Source organism: Bufo gargarizans, chromosome 4, assembly GCF_014858855.1.
Source record: "Bufo gargarizans isolate SCDJY-AF-19 chromosome 4, ASM1485885v1, whole genome shotgun sequence".
Classification (NCBI taxonomy): Eukaryota; Metazoa; Chordata; class Amphibia; order Anura; family Bufonidae; genus Bufo; species Bufo gargarizans.
In genome coordinates, this window is record NC_058083.1 from 489,808,747 (window position 1) to 489,823,832 (window position 15,086).

Genomic DNA, 15,086 nt, shown 5'->3' on the forward strand with positions numbered 1-15,086 from the left:
CGTGCCTAACTTGTCAGTCTTAATCACTCCTCAAAAAATTTGAGGACAGGGTCATGTTCTAGAGTGGTCACTCTCTGATATGTAGTTGCTATAAGGAGTCAGATGGTCAGGGTTCCCTCAGTGGGATGGGGCCTCCTCCAAATGTTTTGCTCAGGGGTCTCCCACAGCTTTAAAATGGCCCTAGATATGGTGCTGGAATAGATGTAGTTTGCAAATGTAGTAATTACCACCTGGTTCTAACATATTTTATTATTTATTTCTTGTTTTAAATCTAAGAACTTGTAACTGTAAACTATACTTTTTAATTGTTTTGCTTTTGATCTTTATTGTTACAGAGCAATATCCCAAAGTGATTCACTGGAGGAGATTCAGAACCATGCATTTGCCAAGCTTCTCAACCTCACAGAATTGTAAGTAGTAATAGTTTTTTTTTTTATCTTGACTACTTTTCTGTACTTTACAAACTCTGTTCAACGAATGAATACAATAGCAGATTACCAGCAAACAATTATACTGTGGTGGGAATAAACATCTCCCCCCGAATTATGCATAACAATATTTATGGTTGTTGGGTGATCTTTGTTCCCTTGTTCAAAGATTCTATTAGGGAATTCTGAGATTATAGTTTAGGACTCATTGCAATGCTGCATTTGTCCTGTGGGGGTGCTGCAGGGGAATACTACATTTGCTTCCGGGCCTCCCCACAGATTACAGGTTATTGCTGACGGCCCCATAAGTGGAACACCAGAGTTGAAATAGAATCAGCCGGTACATCATGCAGGGTAAAACAAATACGTAGATGCACACAGTCATAATTAATAGGATAGCAAGGCATAGCAGCATGATATAAACATACAGTATATGATCTATACATGAACTAATCCCATATCTAATGTGCAATTAAATATGAGGTGGCCACATTGGATAGAACAGATAAAAATACAGATCTAGGGGTGCTATTTCCATTTATTTATTAAAATAAAACTAATAGAAAGATACTGGCAATGAGAAGATAAGTGCAAAACATGACGTCCCGCCAGCGTCATCAGGCGAATCACTGTTATTATCTTTTTATTGTTTTTATAGTTAAATATTAAAAGATATTTAATACATTTTTTTTAAATATTAAATCTCATTATATTATTTTATATTAATGAATAGAACCCCTTGATCTGTATTTTTATCTGTCTTATCGACTATTTGTGTGGAACCCCCTTGAAATTTGCGGTGCAGGAAGGAGCTGCTGAGATCTCCATGAGGGATTCATTACAAGTCTACAGTGATGTTGAGCCCCGAGCACAACACTATATGGTAAATGGCCCTTTTTTCTGGGGTCATTAATTTTATTTGTTAGAGCTCGAATGGGAGACACGGCCCTCTCTTCTCTTTGCTTTTTATTTATAGTGGCCACATGACAGGGTTAAATGACTACTGTATGAAGCCAACCGGGTAGGAGCTCAAGAAAAATAAAGCAAGTAGGATTTTTTATAAAAAGCTATTAGAACATAGGTACAGCATAGTCACCTACGGCCAAAGCAAAAATACTACTTGATCTCAGACACCCCTTCCAACAACCTATGTGTCCATTTGAGGTCCAAGGCTAGGTGCACATTTGATTTAGATTCCCGCATTCTGTTCTGGCACAGGAATAGAATGCTGGATATTGCCAGTGCCCAACACACCCAATTCCATGTAATGGGATTTGGCACTCATACCGGGATTTTTCCTGAAAAAATTTGCTCCTCTTTTGCCCGAATCTACGACCGTGGTTCCTACAGGAACCTCCACCGCAGATGTGAACCTAGCCTAACCTGAAATGTCATACTAATCTTTTGTCTCATTGTAGAACAATCAGAAACACGAAAAACCTGGTCCATATTGGGAGCGGAGCCTTTGGAGACTTACCAAAATTAAAATACTTGTAAGTTATTTTTCTTTATTTCTGCCATATTGGATTCAATTTCACACACTTCCGTCCAAACCTCTAGCGATATAATAGAGTTCATCAGCTGTTCTGCAGTAGCTCCAGCTCTGGAAGTCAGCACTGAAACCACACCGCTCTATCCATAGTATTGTGGACGGAGCTGGTTACTGTAGCACTGTTCCTATTGAGGTGCATGAGAGCAGCTCTGTAGTAACCGGATTTGTCTACTGCACAACAGACAAAGCTGAGCGGTTCCGGAGCTGATTGGTGAGGGTGCGGGGTGTCAGACCACCACCAATTGATTATATAGTGATGGTCTATTCTGAGAATAGGCCATCAATATTTAAATCCTAGAAAACCTATTGAAAAACACAAAGCCGTTCCCTGGGGTCCCATATCTGTAATACCTGCAATTTAACTATCACTTGTGGAATATTCCAGATACCTGTTTCATACAGATTCGTATGTGTTCAAATGATCATTGCAGATAGTGATGAGCAAAGTATTCATAAATTTGATTTGGCTGCTTCGTCGAATTTTACAAAAAAAAATCCACTTTGTGACAAATTATTTCTTCATGAACAGCATTTCTTTGTAAGTAGTGGGTGCAATGACAAAGTGTACAGTAAAATAATAAATAAATGATACTTACCTGATCCATTTGCTCGCGATGGACCGGCCATCATCATCTTGCTTATCATGCCACCAGGTGTGGTGAAGTCATACATCACCGCGCACAGGATTTGGGCCAAGATCTTCAAGCAAGATGACAGCGTCCGGACCGTCGTGAAGTAATGGATCATATAAGTATAATTTTTTTGTTTTTTACACTATTTCTTCTTAAATCGATTTGCTACCGCGAAGCACAAGGAAATTTGGCTTTGCTGCAAATCGAATTTATTGTGAAATGCGATTCGCTCATCACTAATTGCAGACCAGTATTGGTTGTAGAAAGAGGATAACACATTCTATGAATTGTAATACTTGTGTAGTTTACAGAACTACAGTTTTTAAAATGCAATTTAAAGGAAACCTGTCACCATGATTTTGCGCATAGAGCTGGGGACATGGGCTGCTAGATGGCCACTAGCACATCTGCAGTACCCAGGTCCCATAGCTCTCTGCGCTTTTATTGAGTTAAAAAACCGTTTTGAGTGATATGCTAATTACCTCATATGTGTCCTGTAGCCCGAGATGGCAGAGAGCTATGGGACCTGGGTACTGCAGATGTGCTAGTGGCCATCTAGCAGCCCATGTCCCCAGCTCTATGCGCAAAATCATGGTGACAGGTTCCCTTTAAGCCCCTGTTTACACATCACTTATTTTATGTAAGGTTTCTGTTGTTTTTGGCATAGCATTCTTCATTGTTTTATCCAGTAAAATAAGAAGCAGCTAACAGAACCATTATAAGTGGAATGGGAAAATTTACCCTAATGGATAGATCCAACAATTTTTGGCGTATACCTGGCGCAGATTGTGGCAAAAAGGTTATTTGCTCCGAAATCTGTGCCAGATATATGCCAGGTCTAAAAATGTTTCTACACCTGTTTTTGGCGTAGAAAACATTATACATCTACGCCAGCAAGGAAGTTGGTGTAGATTTAGACCAGTGGTGGATGAGCCGAAGTTATGAAGAGGCCTCTACATAACTTCGGCAGATACACAGTCAGTGCAGGGCTTTTTAAGCCCTGTGTCTAAAATGCCGGTCTTAATAAATGGCCCCCCATTATATTTCCTGTACTTCATCTTTGTTTGGACTTTTAGCACAGTAGGTAGTCTCGATTGAAGCAACCATCCATTCAAGAAAAAAACTCACATTAAGGCTTCATTCACACGTCCGTGATGTGTTGCGGACCTGCAAATTGCAGGTCCACAACACACCAGCCCGGCACCCCCATAGAAATGCCTATTCTTGTCCGCAAGCTGCGGACAAGAATAGGACATGTTCTATCTTTTGCTGAGCTGCGGACCCGAAGATCGGGGCCGCGCTCCGCAATTGCGGATGCAGACAGCACACTGTGTGCTGTCCGCATCCATTCCGTCCCCATAGAGAATGAATGGGTCCACACCCGTTCCGCAAAATTGCGGAATGGATGCGGACCCATTTGCGGACGTGTGAATGTAAACTAACTGGGGAACAAACACTTACCTGGTGCTCTCTTTTTTCATCTTTTCAGCTGCAGATCCACCACTTCTGGGCTCCTCTTCTGTCATCCGTGATGGATGCATGGCTTCTCAGACTACATGATGCATACTAGGCATCTGTATACCAAGACACTTCATGCTTGTTTAGCCCTACTCTTGGATTGGTCAGTTCACATGAGCAGTGCTGGCCAATCCAAGGCCAGCAAGAAGTGTCTTGGGCTACCTAATATACAGTGTGCACCAGGTAGTGTGAGAAGCTGTGCAGCCGTCTTGAACGACAAAAGATGAGACCAGGAACTGGCGAATCTACAGCTGAAAAAGATGAAAAGGAGGGCTCCAAATATGTGCCCTGTATATTCCAAGTTAATGTTTTAGTTTTTTTGTCTCTGGAACTGGAGAGTTGCTTTACCTGTTTTAGTTAGGCCATCACTCCAACCAGAGAGAGACACTCTATAGTTACTGAATTAGTTCTGGGTGGCAGTTCTGGCCAGGATCAGGTCAATCGACTGGCAATACCTAATGCGTCACTAATCTGTGTTTTGGGATGGTAGGTTGGCAATTGCGAAAATTCTTTATGAATCTAGAAAATTGATAGCTGTAATGTAGCTAGACCCTATTGCCCGACTTTTGGGGCGCTCCTTAAGCGGATCTAGAATCTGATTACGTTAGAGAAGGGTATTTATATGTAGCGGGAGCACTGCACGGAAGTACAGCGTTCAATGGCATTCTTGGATTGAATTTCATGGCTTGTTGGAACTGAGGATCGAGTCCTCCTGAATACATGTTGCTGAGACTAGCCAAATTAGACTATGAGCAAGGTGCCCCATGAACGCGGGGATGAATATCACCATGGGGTCAGTAATATGACAAATGGTTGTTTGAGCGTATCCGGACAGATGTGATGTTACCAATTTAGTCCTTACTCTATGCTGCACTGGGGGTTGCGGACAGGACAAAAGGGGAGGTTTGTTTGATAATTCTGTTCTTTTGTCATTTCTCAGTTTTTTATATATCAGTATTTATGGAAGGTGTTGTTAATGTCCGTTGAAAAATGCTTGTAAAAACTATCTGATAAAAAAAATAAAGAATTAGTGCATCACTCATTACACTAAACAATGCAATACTCCTCTGTGTGTTCTCTTTATCTAGGCCTATTAGAAGAAAAATCAAGCTGTCACATGGTCATCCTAATTCTATACCTACCATTATTTTGTGCATTATCCTGCAGATGACATCACAGGAAGAGTAAACTGACAAAGATCCTCTGATTGTGGTCAGAGGTCAGCAACCTGTGACACTCCAGCTGTTATAAAACTACAACTGCCAGCATGCTACATTCACTTCTAGGGAAGGTCCTAGAACAGCTAAACACTGTACATGTTGGGAGTCATAGTTTTACCACACTGGAATGGCAGACGATGCTGATCCCTAAACTATGCATATAGGAGGTTTTATCATTTGTGTTGATTGCTACAGAGAGTATTTTGTATTTTATATTCAATGGTATAGAACTAACGAAATAAAAAAGACAAACAGCCAAAAATTCGAACAAAATCTTTTCTATAAATATTGAGTTTTGCGTTCCATTAAGAATAGCATCCATATTGGTTGTCACCTTTGAATTATATTTATAGGATAAGTCATTATTTTAATGTTCAAATATGCATTGAAGGCTTCTTTAGATTTCTTCAAATTTGATGGGAGGAATAGCACTTTACATATTCTTCCCACCACAAAGACAGACACCATAAGGGAACACAATGGAAAGTTTGCTGACAGTTTGCATGAAAATCCTTCCTGTGACATTTCAAGACACATACATACAGTACATTATTCAGACATGTATAAAAATATATAAAAATTTAGATTTTGCATCATCAATATACATTGGTACATGGATCTAAGTTGCCTAGTAGGAGGAGTTGTGAAAAAACACATGGTTGGCCAAACACCATATTTATGAACCTCTTGTGTCACTTATGCCAACACATACCAATGTGAGGGAGAGTAATGCTGGGGCACAGCTCACTTACTGCATCATAAATCTCCACTTTTAACAGCAGGTCACTACACTGAGACTTCTACACAAAGTTTTCTGATTCAATGTTTTTGGATCTTTTTGTCAGATGTTTCTATGGTATACTGAAGTACAAAATATAAGCATTACCAAAGTTTCTTCTTTTTACTTTCATTGACAAATCCTTAAAGTTTATGTAAAAACTCAATATTTCCAGTCTTGACCCTTATTTTTCAAAACTTCTGCAATTTGCCCTGACATCTTGGAAATCAGCTTCTGAGCCTAATGGCAATTTTGCTTAATTATTTCATGGAGTTTATCACAGTTACTATTGTTGTTTTGTTGTTGTTTTGTTCTCTTGCTTTTTGAGGATTGACCACAGGTTCTGATGGACCATAGGATTAAGGAGTTTCCTGGCCATGAACCCAAAATTTCTGTGGTTTGTTCACTGAGCCACTTACCATAGATTTCAATCATGCTGGAAAAAGCATTGTTTATCACCAAGTTGCTCCTGGATCATTGGGAGAAGTTGCTCTTAAAGCATGTTTTGATACCAAACTTTGTTCCTGGCAGAGTTCTTAGGAAAAATTGTGAGTCCATTCTCTTGGATAATATGCAACCCCACACATGAATGGTCTCAGGATGTTTTATCTTTGGCATGACAGGACTCATGACAGGACTTTATTCAGGTGTCCCAAACAATCTGAAGGGGGCTTCATCAGAGAAAATAACTTTACCCCACTCCTCTGCAGTCCAATCCCTGTACTTCCGTCAGTCTGTTCTTGATGTTTTTCTTGGACAAAAGTGGCTTCTTTACTGACCTTCTTAACAGGCCATCCTCCAAAAGCCTTCACCTTACTGTGCATGCCGATACACTCACATCTGCCTGCTATCATTCCTGAGCTAGCCCTAAACTGGGGGTGACTTGATCCTGTATCTGAAAAGGAGATGGTCCTGGCACCTGCTGGACTTTCTTGGGTGCACTAAAGCCCTATTCAAAGCAAAGGCATGCCTGTTCTTGAAGTTCTTGATGATCTAATAAATGGTTGATTTAGGTTCAATCTTTCAAGCAGTAATATCCTTCCTTGTGAAGCACTTTTGATGCAAGGCAAGGATGACTGCACGTGTTGGATATAGCCATGGTTAACGAAGAAGACTATGATTTCAAGCACCGATGCCACTTTTAAAGCAACCTGTCTGCTCTTCTACTTTAAGTAGACCTATACAAAAAATCAATTATCAGTCGGAGAAAACAGAATTGGATCACACATCCACAATGCTATGCTTTTATCTAATTAAACTCGCTTCTCAGCGCTCTATTAAAGTGTACAGCCCCCCATACTGCATGCTGTAATCGAAATTAAATACACCAAAGTAAAAGTGTAGTATTCACCTGAGGGATAGTATAATACTATAGTCAACACAGAGGGGAGTGAAGGAATATGCATTGCTTCACTGCCCGGTAAATAGTAATCGGACATTAATCAGTTAGTATAAGGGTATAAAGACTTGTGTCTATTAAATCTAGTGCTCTCGACTCCTCATTTAGACAATAAACAAATAGGGGATAAACCTAATTCTTACATACCCATAGGTAGAGTAGTTACCTCAGGAGGACCGCACACCCCGACGCGCGTTTTTTGCATTCATCTGGGGGTCAGGCTCTCCTTAAAATTTAAGTGCGCAACTCACCAATCAAGATCAAGCCATTAAAATTGAGTGTGCCCATGTGTTTGGATAGCATAATGAGGTGTGTCTGGAACCGCCATCATACCTGTGCGCCGCCCACGTCCAACCGGAAGTGCGGGGTGGGCACGTGATGGTCAGTCAGGTGATCGCCTACATCACCCGGTTTCTAGGATAGCGGCACGCATCAGGAAATGGCAGTCCACGCACATCAAGCGCATCACAGGAAAAGATACGGCATGATCATGATATTATAGCCACAATAAATAATAAAGTGCATGTGCAGTAAAACATATTATTATTCAAATATATTTGAGCATAACATTATATAGAAATGATTATGTGGATACAAAGTAATAAAAATAAATAAAAAATATAAAAATATACAAACGCCATTACGCATAAAAAACACCCTGTGCGTGAAATTGCAACATGATTATAGGGATTATGTTTTAGCCCAAAAATGAAAACTAAAAAATATGTATTATATATCACACCATTATGTAGACCTATATGAATGTGAATGTGTACTAAATAGTTCTATGAATGTGATATGTGAATACTAAAGTGCATATTTATAATAAATATATATAAAAAAAGTCTAACTTTCATATTAAATAAGTGTAAAAAAATGTATATAATATATACATACTGTGTATAATGTGAAAACAACCAAGAATGAGTGGTTGATATAAAAAAAAAAGTGACGCAAAGTGAGAAATAAGGTGCGTAAAGTGTCTATATATTGATTCAAGTCTGCCATATATATATATATATATATATATATATAAATTTCAAAAGGATGAGGCAGCACTCCAGACGTAAAGTGAAAAAGATAGTGGATCTTTTATTCCCCTCTGCAATGTTTCAACCGCTCAATGCGGTCTTTATCAAGCATAAAACAAGGTGTCATACAAGGGTATATATCCCCAAAGTGCATAGTGGCAAAACAAGTGATAAACATTCAATTAAAATAATATATAGAAATAAAAACAAGTCAAAAATAGCAGACAATATCTCCATAACATGAGTCGCCTAACAGTGATGATTTACATGATGTGTACCATAGTGAAAATCAATAATCTCCATAGTCATCTCTAACTATACCCTACATTCTGTAAATAGGGCTCATTATATCAGTGATACACCACATGTGAGAACGTGTTAACAGTAATCATGATTAATACATAAACAAACTCACTCAGCGGTGACAGGATTACGGCGCCAAAGTCCGCGTCCTCCATAGCCAACTGCGCATGTCCCAAAAACCTAGCAACGCCACCCAAACATATATATATATATATATATATATATATATATATAAAAGAAAGGTATCCACTAGCATTTTAAAATAATATCCTCACATAAGTGAATAAGCTTTCACAGGATGGTCGTATATTGAAGGGAGGAAGGTTCACATGATAGAAAGAGGTGAGCTACAAACATACAAACAAATAAAGGAAAGAAAAAATTATCTTAAAACCACATAAACAAGGGTAAGACACAAAGGAAATAATAAAACTAAATAAAAGTAATTACTTCAGAGGAATGGAGCAAGAACATCATTCAAGCCTTTGAGGTTGCATTATATCCAGGGTCCAGATCCATTTTGTTTCACATTGTGCCAGGAGTTTCATAATGTTGCCTCCTCGCATACCTAGGTCTACATGGTCAATTCATCGGACCTTCAAAAGAGAAGGGTCCCCCTTCATGACACATTTTGAAATGTTTAGGAATTGGTTTAATATTGACAAGGTCATCATTTTCCCTCGCCTTGATTATATCCCGAATGTGTTCTCTAACACATATCTTTAGCTCCCTAGTGGTTAAGCCAATATAGATCTTGGGCAAGTAGCGTAATACACTACTGCTTTTAGTGAGTAACCTGATATATTTTAGTGTGGGTGGAGTCTGTAAACTCAGTAGCTCGCATTATATTGGGGCATACAATGTATTTGCCACATTGGATACAACCCCATTTTGGTCCTCTTGTCCCAAAAGATTCTCCCATCTTCTTAGTGTGATAATGTGATTTGACCAAATAATCTCTTAGGTTTTTCAACTTCCTAGCTACCAAAGCTGGACGAGGTGTCAAGTATTTTTCCAATATAGGGTCTGCTCTCAAAATTTGCCAACATCTCTCCATCAGGATACGCATGTTCTCCCATTGTGAGTGGAAAATAGTAATATATCTCACCGTATCTCCTGAGGTCTTTTTAGGTCTTGGCTGAACTAGGCTCTTTCATGATGTATTCCTAGTTCTGTTATAAGCCTTCTTTATGGATCTCTTGCTATATCCTCTTTTAAGAAAACGTTCCCTCAAAATATCCGCTTGATGTTTAAAATCTTCATTGTTTGAGCAAATCCGCCTGATTCTGATAAATTGGCCAGTTGGAATCCATCTAATCGTCTGTGGAGGATTTGAAGATGTTTCATGCAATAACGCATTTACAGAGGTCTCTTTCCGGTCTGCAAGAAACCAGAATCATCACATTTAATCGAAACATCCAGGAAGCCAATGCTCTTCAGATCGGACTTGAAGGTTAAATGAATATTATATTAATTGTTGTTAAGGTTCCTGATAAATTGCTGGAGTGTCTTCGGAGTACCCTGCCAGATCATTAAGATGTCATTGATGTACCGGGACCAAAACATGACTGCAGGTAGAAGGCGCCATTAAAGATTTTAAAAAATTGTGTGTTAGTACAAAGCTTGACAAGTCGACAAGAGAGTTTGATATTTTACTGTCATTGTTGCTCATCGATAAAAATAAGAGGATGCTTTAATCCCATCTTTGTGCCTAATGTTGGTGTACAGAAATTCCACATTGCATGTCACCAACAACATTTCTGAGTTCAGTTGAAGACCATCTATCTTCTGAAGTAAATCTGCAGTGTCTCAGACATAAGATGGTAAACACTCAACTAATGGTTTAAGTTAATAATCCAAAAATTTCCGAACATTTTCAAAAGGACCCCCATATCCCAATATTATAGGTCTACCTGGAGGTATCGTTGCATTTTAGTGTATCTTTGGCAGTTGGTATTGTTGGATCATTCACGACCAATGCATCACACTATTGCCAAGAGATTATTCCTTCATCCTTGGACATATTCAAAAGATCCAATAACAATTTGCTGTAGGAGAGGAGATGGTTGTGAGTTTCTCATAGCAAGCAGTATTTCTCAATTGGCAGTATGCCTCCATTTCATGCATTTTACGTGGCCAGATCACTACATTGCCATCTTTATTTGCTGGCTTAAATATTACATCTTTTAGGGATTGTAGTTTCTTCAAACTCTGACGTTGATCAAGCCTTAGGCTGTCATGTGTCCTATTATTTGACATTTTTGTAAATTATTTTGTTACTGATTTAACAAAGAGGTCTACAGCAGGACAAATAGAAAGAGGAGGGAATTTCTCAGACCTTCTTCTAATTACTGTAGGGATCTTACCCGATTCCTCTGTTTCTTGTTCCTGTAGTAAGCTTTCCAAAATAGTTTAAGTTTCCCTCTCTAGGGGTATATCTAAAATATTCCCATCAACAGGTTTATCAAACCATTTCTTAAAAATCAGGGACTGTCCAAAAAGGTGGAGGTCTTTTACTGCCGTGAAGACATCAAAGAAAGAACAGGGTGAAAAAGTGAACCCTTTCTGTAATACAGAAATATCTGTATCAGAAAGTTGGTATCCAGATAAATCAATTACCTTTAGATTGCTGTTATCTTGATGTCTATCATTCCTCCTATCCTGTTTTTTCTTATTAGGTTGTCCATGTGATCCCATCTTCTTATATTTTTACCTCTTCATGTAGTTGTCATGCCTGAACTGGCATGACTACTAGCATGACTGCTGGTATCACTTGTCACTGATAGTGAAGAAATAGAAGATGTACGCCTGAGAGTAGTTGCCTGTTGTGCACGTCTCCATCGATATACTTTTTTTGTTTGAACATCATTCAAATCTCTGTTAAATTTTTTTGTTTTCAACGCTTGCATTTCCTTCTCCCATATATCGAATTGCAACTCCATTCCTCACTTGTTAATATTTCTTTCAATTGTCCTTGTGTTGTCTCAATGTCCTTATCCAATCCATGTAACATATTACAGTTCAGACCTACAAGTAGTTCCATAAATCTCAGGGAACTATTAGTACAAATCTCCTCCCATTCATCTATGAAGGTCTCATCTGTAATCGGAAATGACTGGAACTTTAAATTTAATTAGCATGACAGAGTAATATCAGCTTCCTTGTTAACGCTTTCTCCTGAGCTAACGAGAAGATCACTGAAACGATGTTAGCAGGTCATTTTGTGGCAGGCTGAACTTTTTTTTAATTAAGTTAATTGTCATTGGAAGGAATGAGTTTGCAATTAATTGCAATTCATCTGATCACTTTTCAGAACAATCTAGAGTTAATAGGGTTTTCTAAGATTTTCATACTGATGGATAGGTCATTAGTATCTGATCGTGGGAGTCCAACTTCCTGGACTGCCACCAATCAGCTGTTTGAGAAAGCACTGGTGCTCCTGTGAGCGCCGCTGACTTCTCTGTGCTTACCAAGCACAGTGCCGTACACTGTATAGTGTCTGTGCTTGGTATCGCGCTCAGCCCCATTAACTTCTATAAAGCTGAGCTGCACATAGGCCACTGGCCTAGAGAAAGCTGGAGAAGGCCATGGTGCTCACAGGAACTCCGGTGCCTTTTCAAACAGCTGTTCGGTGGGAGTCTCAGGTGTCAGACCCCCACGATCAGAGGATAGACATTCAAATAGTAGATAACGGCAGCATCGTTCTCCATTAATTCTTTATTTGTCGTTAATCCATGAAATATGTACAAAAAAGATCAATAATAGCAGAAACATTTCGACTACGATGTAGTCTTTTTCAAGCCTTTGTCAGGCTTGACAAAGACTACATAGCAGTCAAAACGTTGCTGCTATTATTGCTCTTTTTTGTACATATTTCATGGATTAACGACAAATAAAGAATTAATGGAGAACGATGCTACCGTTATCTACTATTTGAATGTCTATTGTGGGAACCGTGGATCTGGTGCCTGAAACAGGCTGATGCATATCTCCTGAATTGAGTCAGTAAGGTACCGTACAGAAGTGCTGCTCTACATACAAAATTACACTATCCAGAGGATAGGTCATCAGTATGAAAATCTCTGAAAACTTTTTTTTTTTTTATCAGATAATTTTTATTATTATTAGCTTATTGTAAATCATTTAGGTATTTTCATAAAATCAAATACAGATACATTTTGTTCAGATGAATACAAAGAACAGTATCGTACAGAGTTTAAATACAATTTCCAAGAAAGTAGTGCCAACAAGCACAACCCCCAACATACCCAACTACCCACCTCCCACCCCCACTCTTTAGCATTGATCAGTCACATATGACTTATCATGCTCTACTCAGCCATTGACTCCAAAGATTGCATTTTTTTTTTAGGGCAACCACGTTTTGTAAATACAATTTTCTCATATGTTAGCATCGTGTTTACTTTATTCAGGGACTCCTCCTGTCTCGGGGGAACTGCTTGTATCCAGTGTAATTCTATGAGTTTCCTGGCTACATATAGTAATCTTCCCACTGCTATCCTATCTTTTTCATCCGCTCCAATCTCGGACATATAACGTAGAATACAAATCTTTGGCTCGCGAGGTACTCGTATTAGGCTACTTTCACACTTGCGGCAGGAGGGATCCGACAGGCTGTTCACCCTTTCGGATCTATCCTTCCGCTGTTTCGCCGTGCCGCCGGACTGCCGCTCTGTCCCCATTGACTATAATAGGGACGGGGGCGGCACTCTGGCGCAGTACGGCAGTGCACGGTGAAAGGCCGCCGGACTAAGTCCTGCATGTCTGACTTTTTAGTCCGGCGGCCTCTGACCGTGAACTGCCGTACTGTGCCGGAGCACGGCCCCGTCCCCATTATAGTCAATAGGGATGGAGCAGCGGTCCGTCGGCACGGCCAAACAGCGGAAGGACGGATCCAACAGGGTGAACAGCCTGTCGGATCCGTCCTGCCGCAAGTGTGAAAGTAGTCTTAGGAAGGTTCTGTGTATAAGCTCTAGTACATCCGTCCAGAAGCCATCTAATTTTGGGCACTGCCATATCATGTGTATTAGATTTGCTGGTTCCATCTGACATTTTGGACATTGCGTCCGTCCTGATGCCAATACGATGTAAAAACACTGGGGTTTTGTAGACCCTATGTATAATAAATAATTGTGACAGTTTCCCACTTTCACTTAAAGATGTTTTAGGTACAGCCTCTAGGATGTCCTCCCATTGTTCTTTGGATATCTCCCCGACATCATTCTCCCACCTTTTCATTCTGGATAGTGGATATGCTTCCAGGAATTTGTCTTAAAGCATTTGATAGACCATGGATATAAGTCCCTTTTTATCTCCTTTCCCAACTATCAACCGTAGGGTGGTGTCTCTGTGTATCTCGATATTATTATGCTTATGCATTTCATTAAATGCATGCCTTATTTGTAAGTATTGATAAAAGCTGTTTTTTAGTAAATTGTAGGTCTCTTGTAAATTGGTGAACATTCTAAACACCCCCTGTCAACCAGGTTGCCCAATCTGGTCACTCCTTTATTCTGCCAGTTTTTAAATCCCTTTAGAGGGAGGAATTCTGGGAGTATGTGGTTATTCCATAAGGGAGTAAACTCTGTTATCCCAATAGCCCCTCTCAATTGTTTAGACTTTTCCCATACTTTCCTCATCATTTGTATAAGTGAAGTACGTTAATCTACAATCGGTAGTCCTGACCCTTCTAATATCCACAGGAGCTCCCTTCCACCTAATTTATGCCGCAAAATTTGGCCTGTCATATCTGTTATGCCCGGATCTATCCACCCCCTGAAATGCTGACATTGGGCCGCCAGATAGTATATCCAGGGATTGGGCAATGACAGGCCCCCTGCTGTTTTCGCATGTTGGAAGGTTTCCATTTTAATTCTAGGTAAACATCTTCTCCATACCAGCTCCATGAAAATGGAATTGATTATCTGGAACCTATTTAGTGGTAACCATATCGGGGCATTATGAAGCACGTACAATAGTTGAGGCATCATAATCCTTTTTAAGAGGTTAACTCTCCCCACTACCGACAGGAAAAGTTTACACCATGTCCTATTCTGGATTTTAAACTTTGCAAGCAACGGTGTTAGATTTATCTCCTCAAAGTCTTCCAGCTTAGGAGATATGTTAATCCCCATGTATTTGATGGTTTTAACACAAGGAATGTTGTTTTCCTTAGCAACTTTCGAGGAAATTTGACCATCTAGA

General features: G+C 39.5%; 1 protein-coding gene across 1 annotated transcript in view; it reads left to right on the plus strand.

Moving 5' to 3' along the window:
• The window catches only part of LHCGR (luteinizing hormone/choriogonadotropin receptor), a 269,250-nt gene that overhangs the window by 112,917 nt on the left and 141,247 nt on the right, over positions 1–15,086 (plus strand). Inside the window, exons 3-4 of the mRNA XM_044290871.1 lie at positions 336–410; positions 1,847–1,921. Of these exons, the coding sequence (XP_044146806.1) occupies positions 336–410; positions 1,847–1,921 (150 nt within the window). The remainder of the gene's footprint in view (positions 1–335; positions 411–1,846; positions 1,922–15,086) is intronic.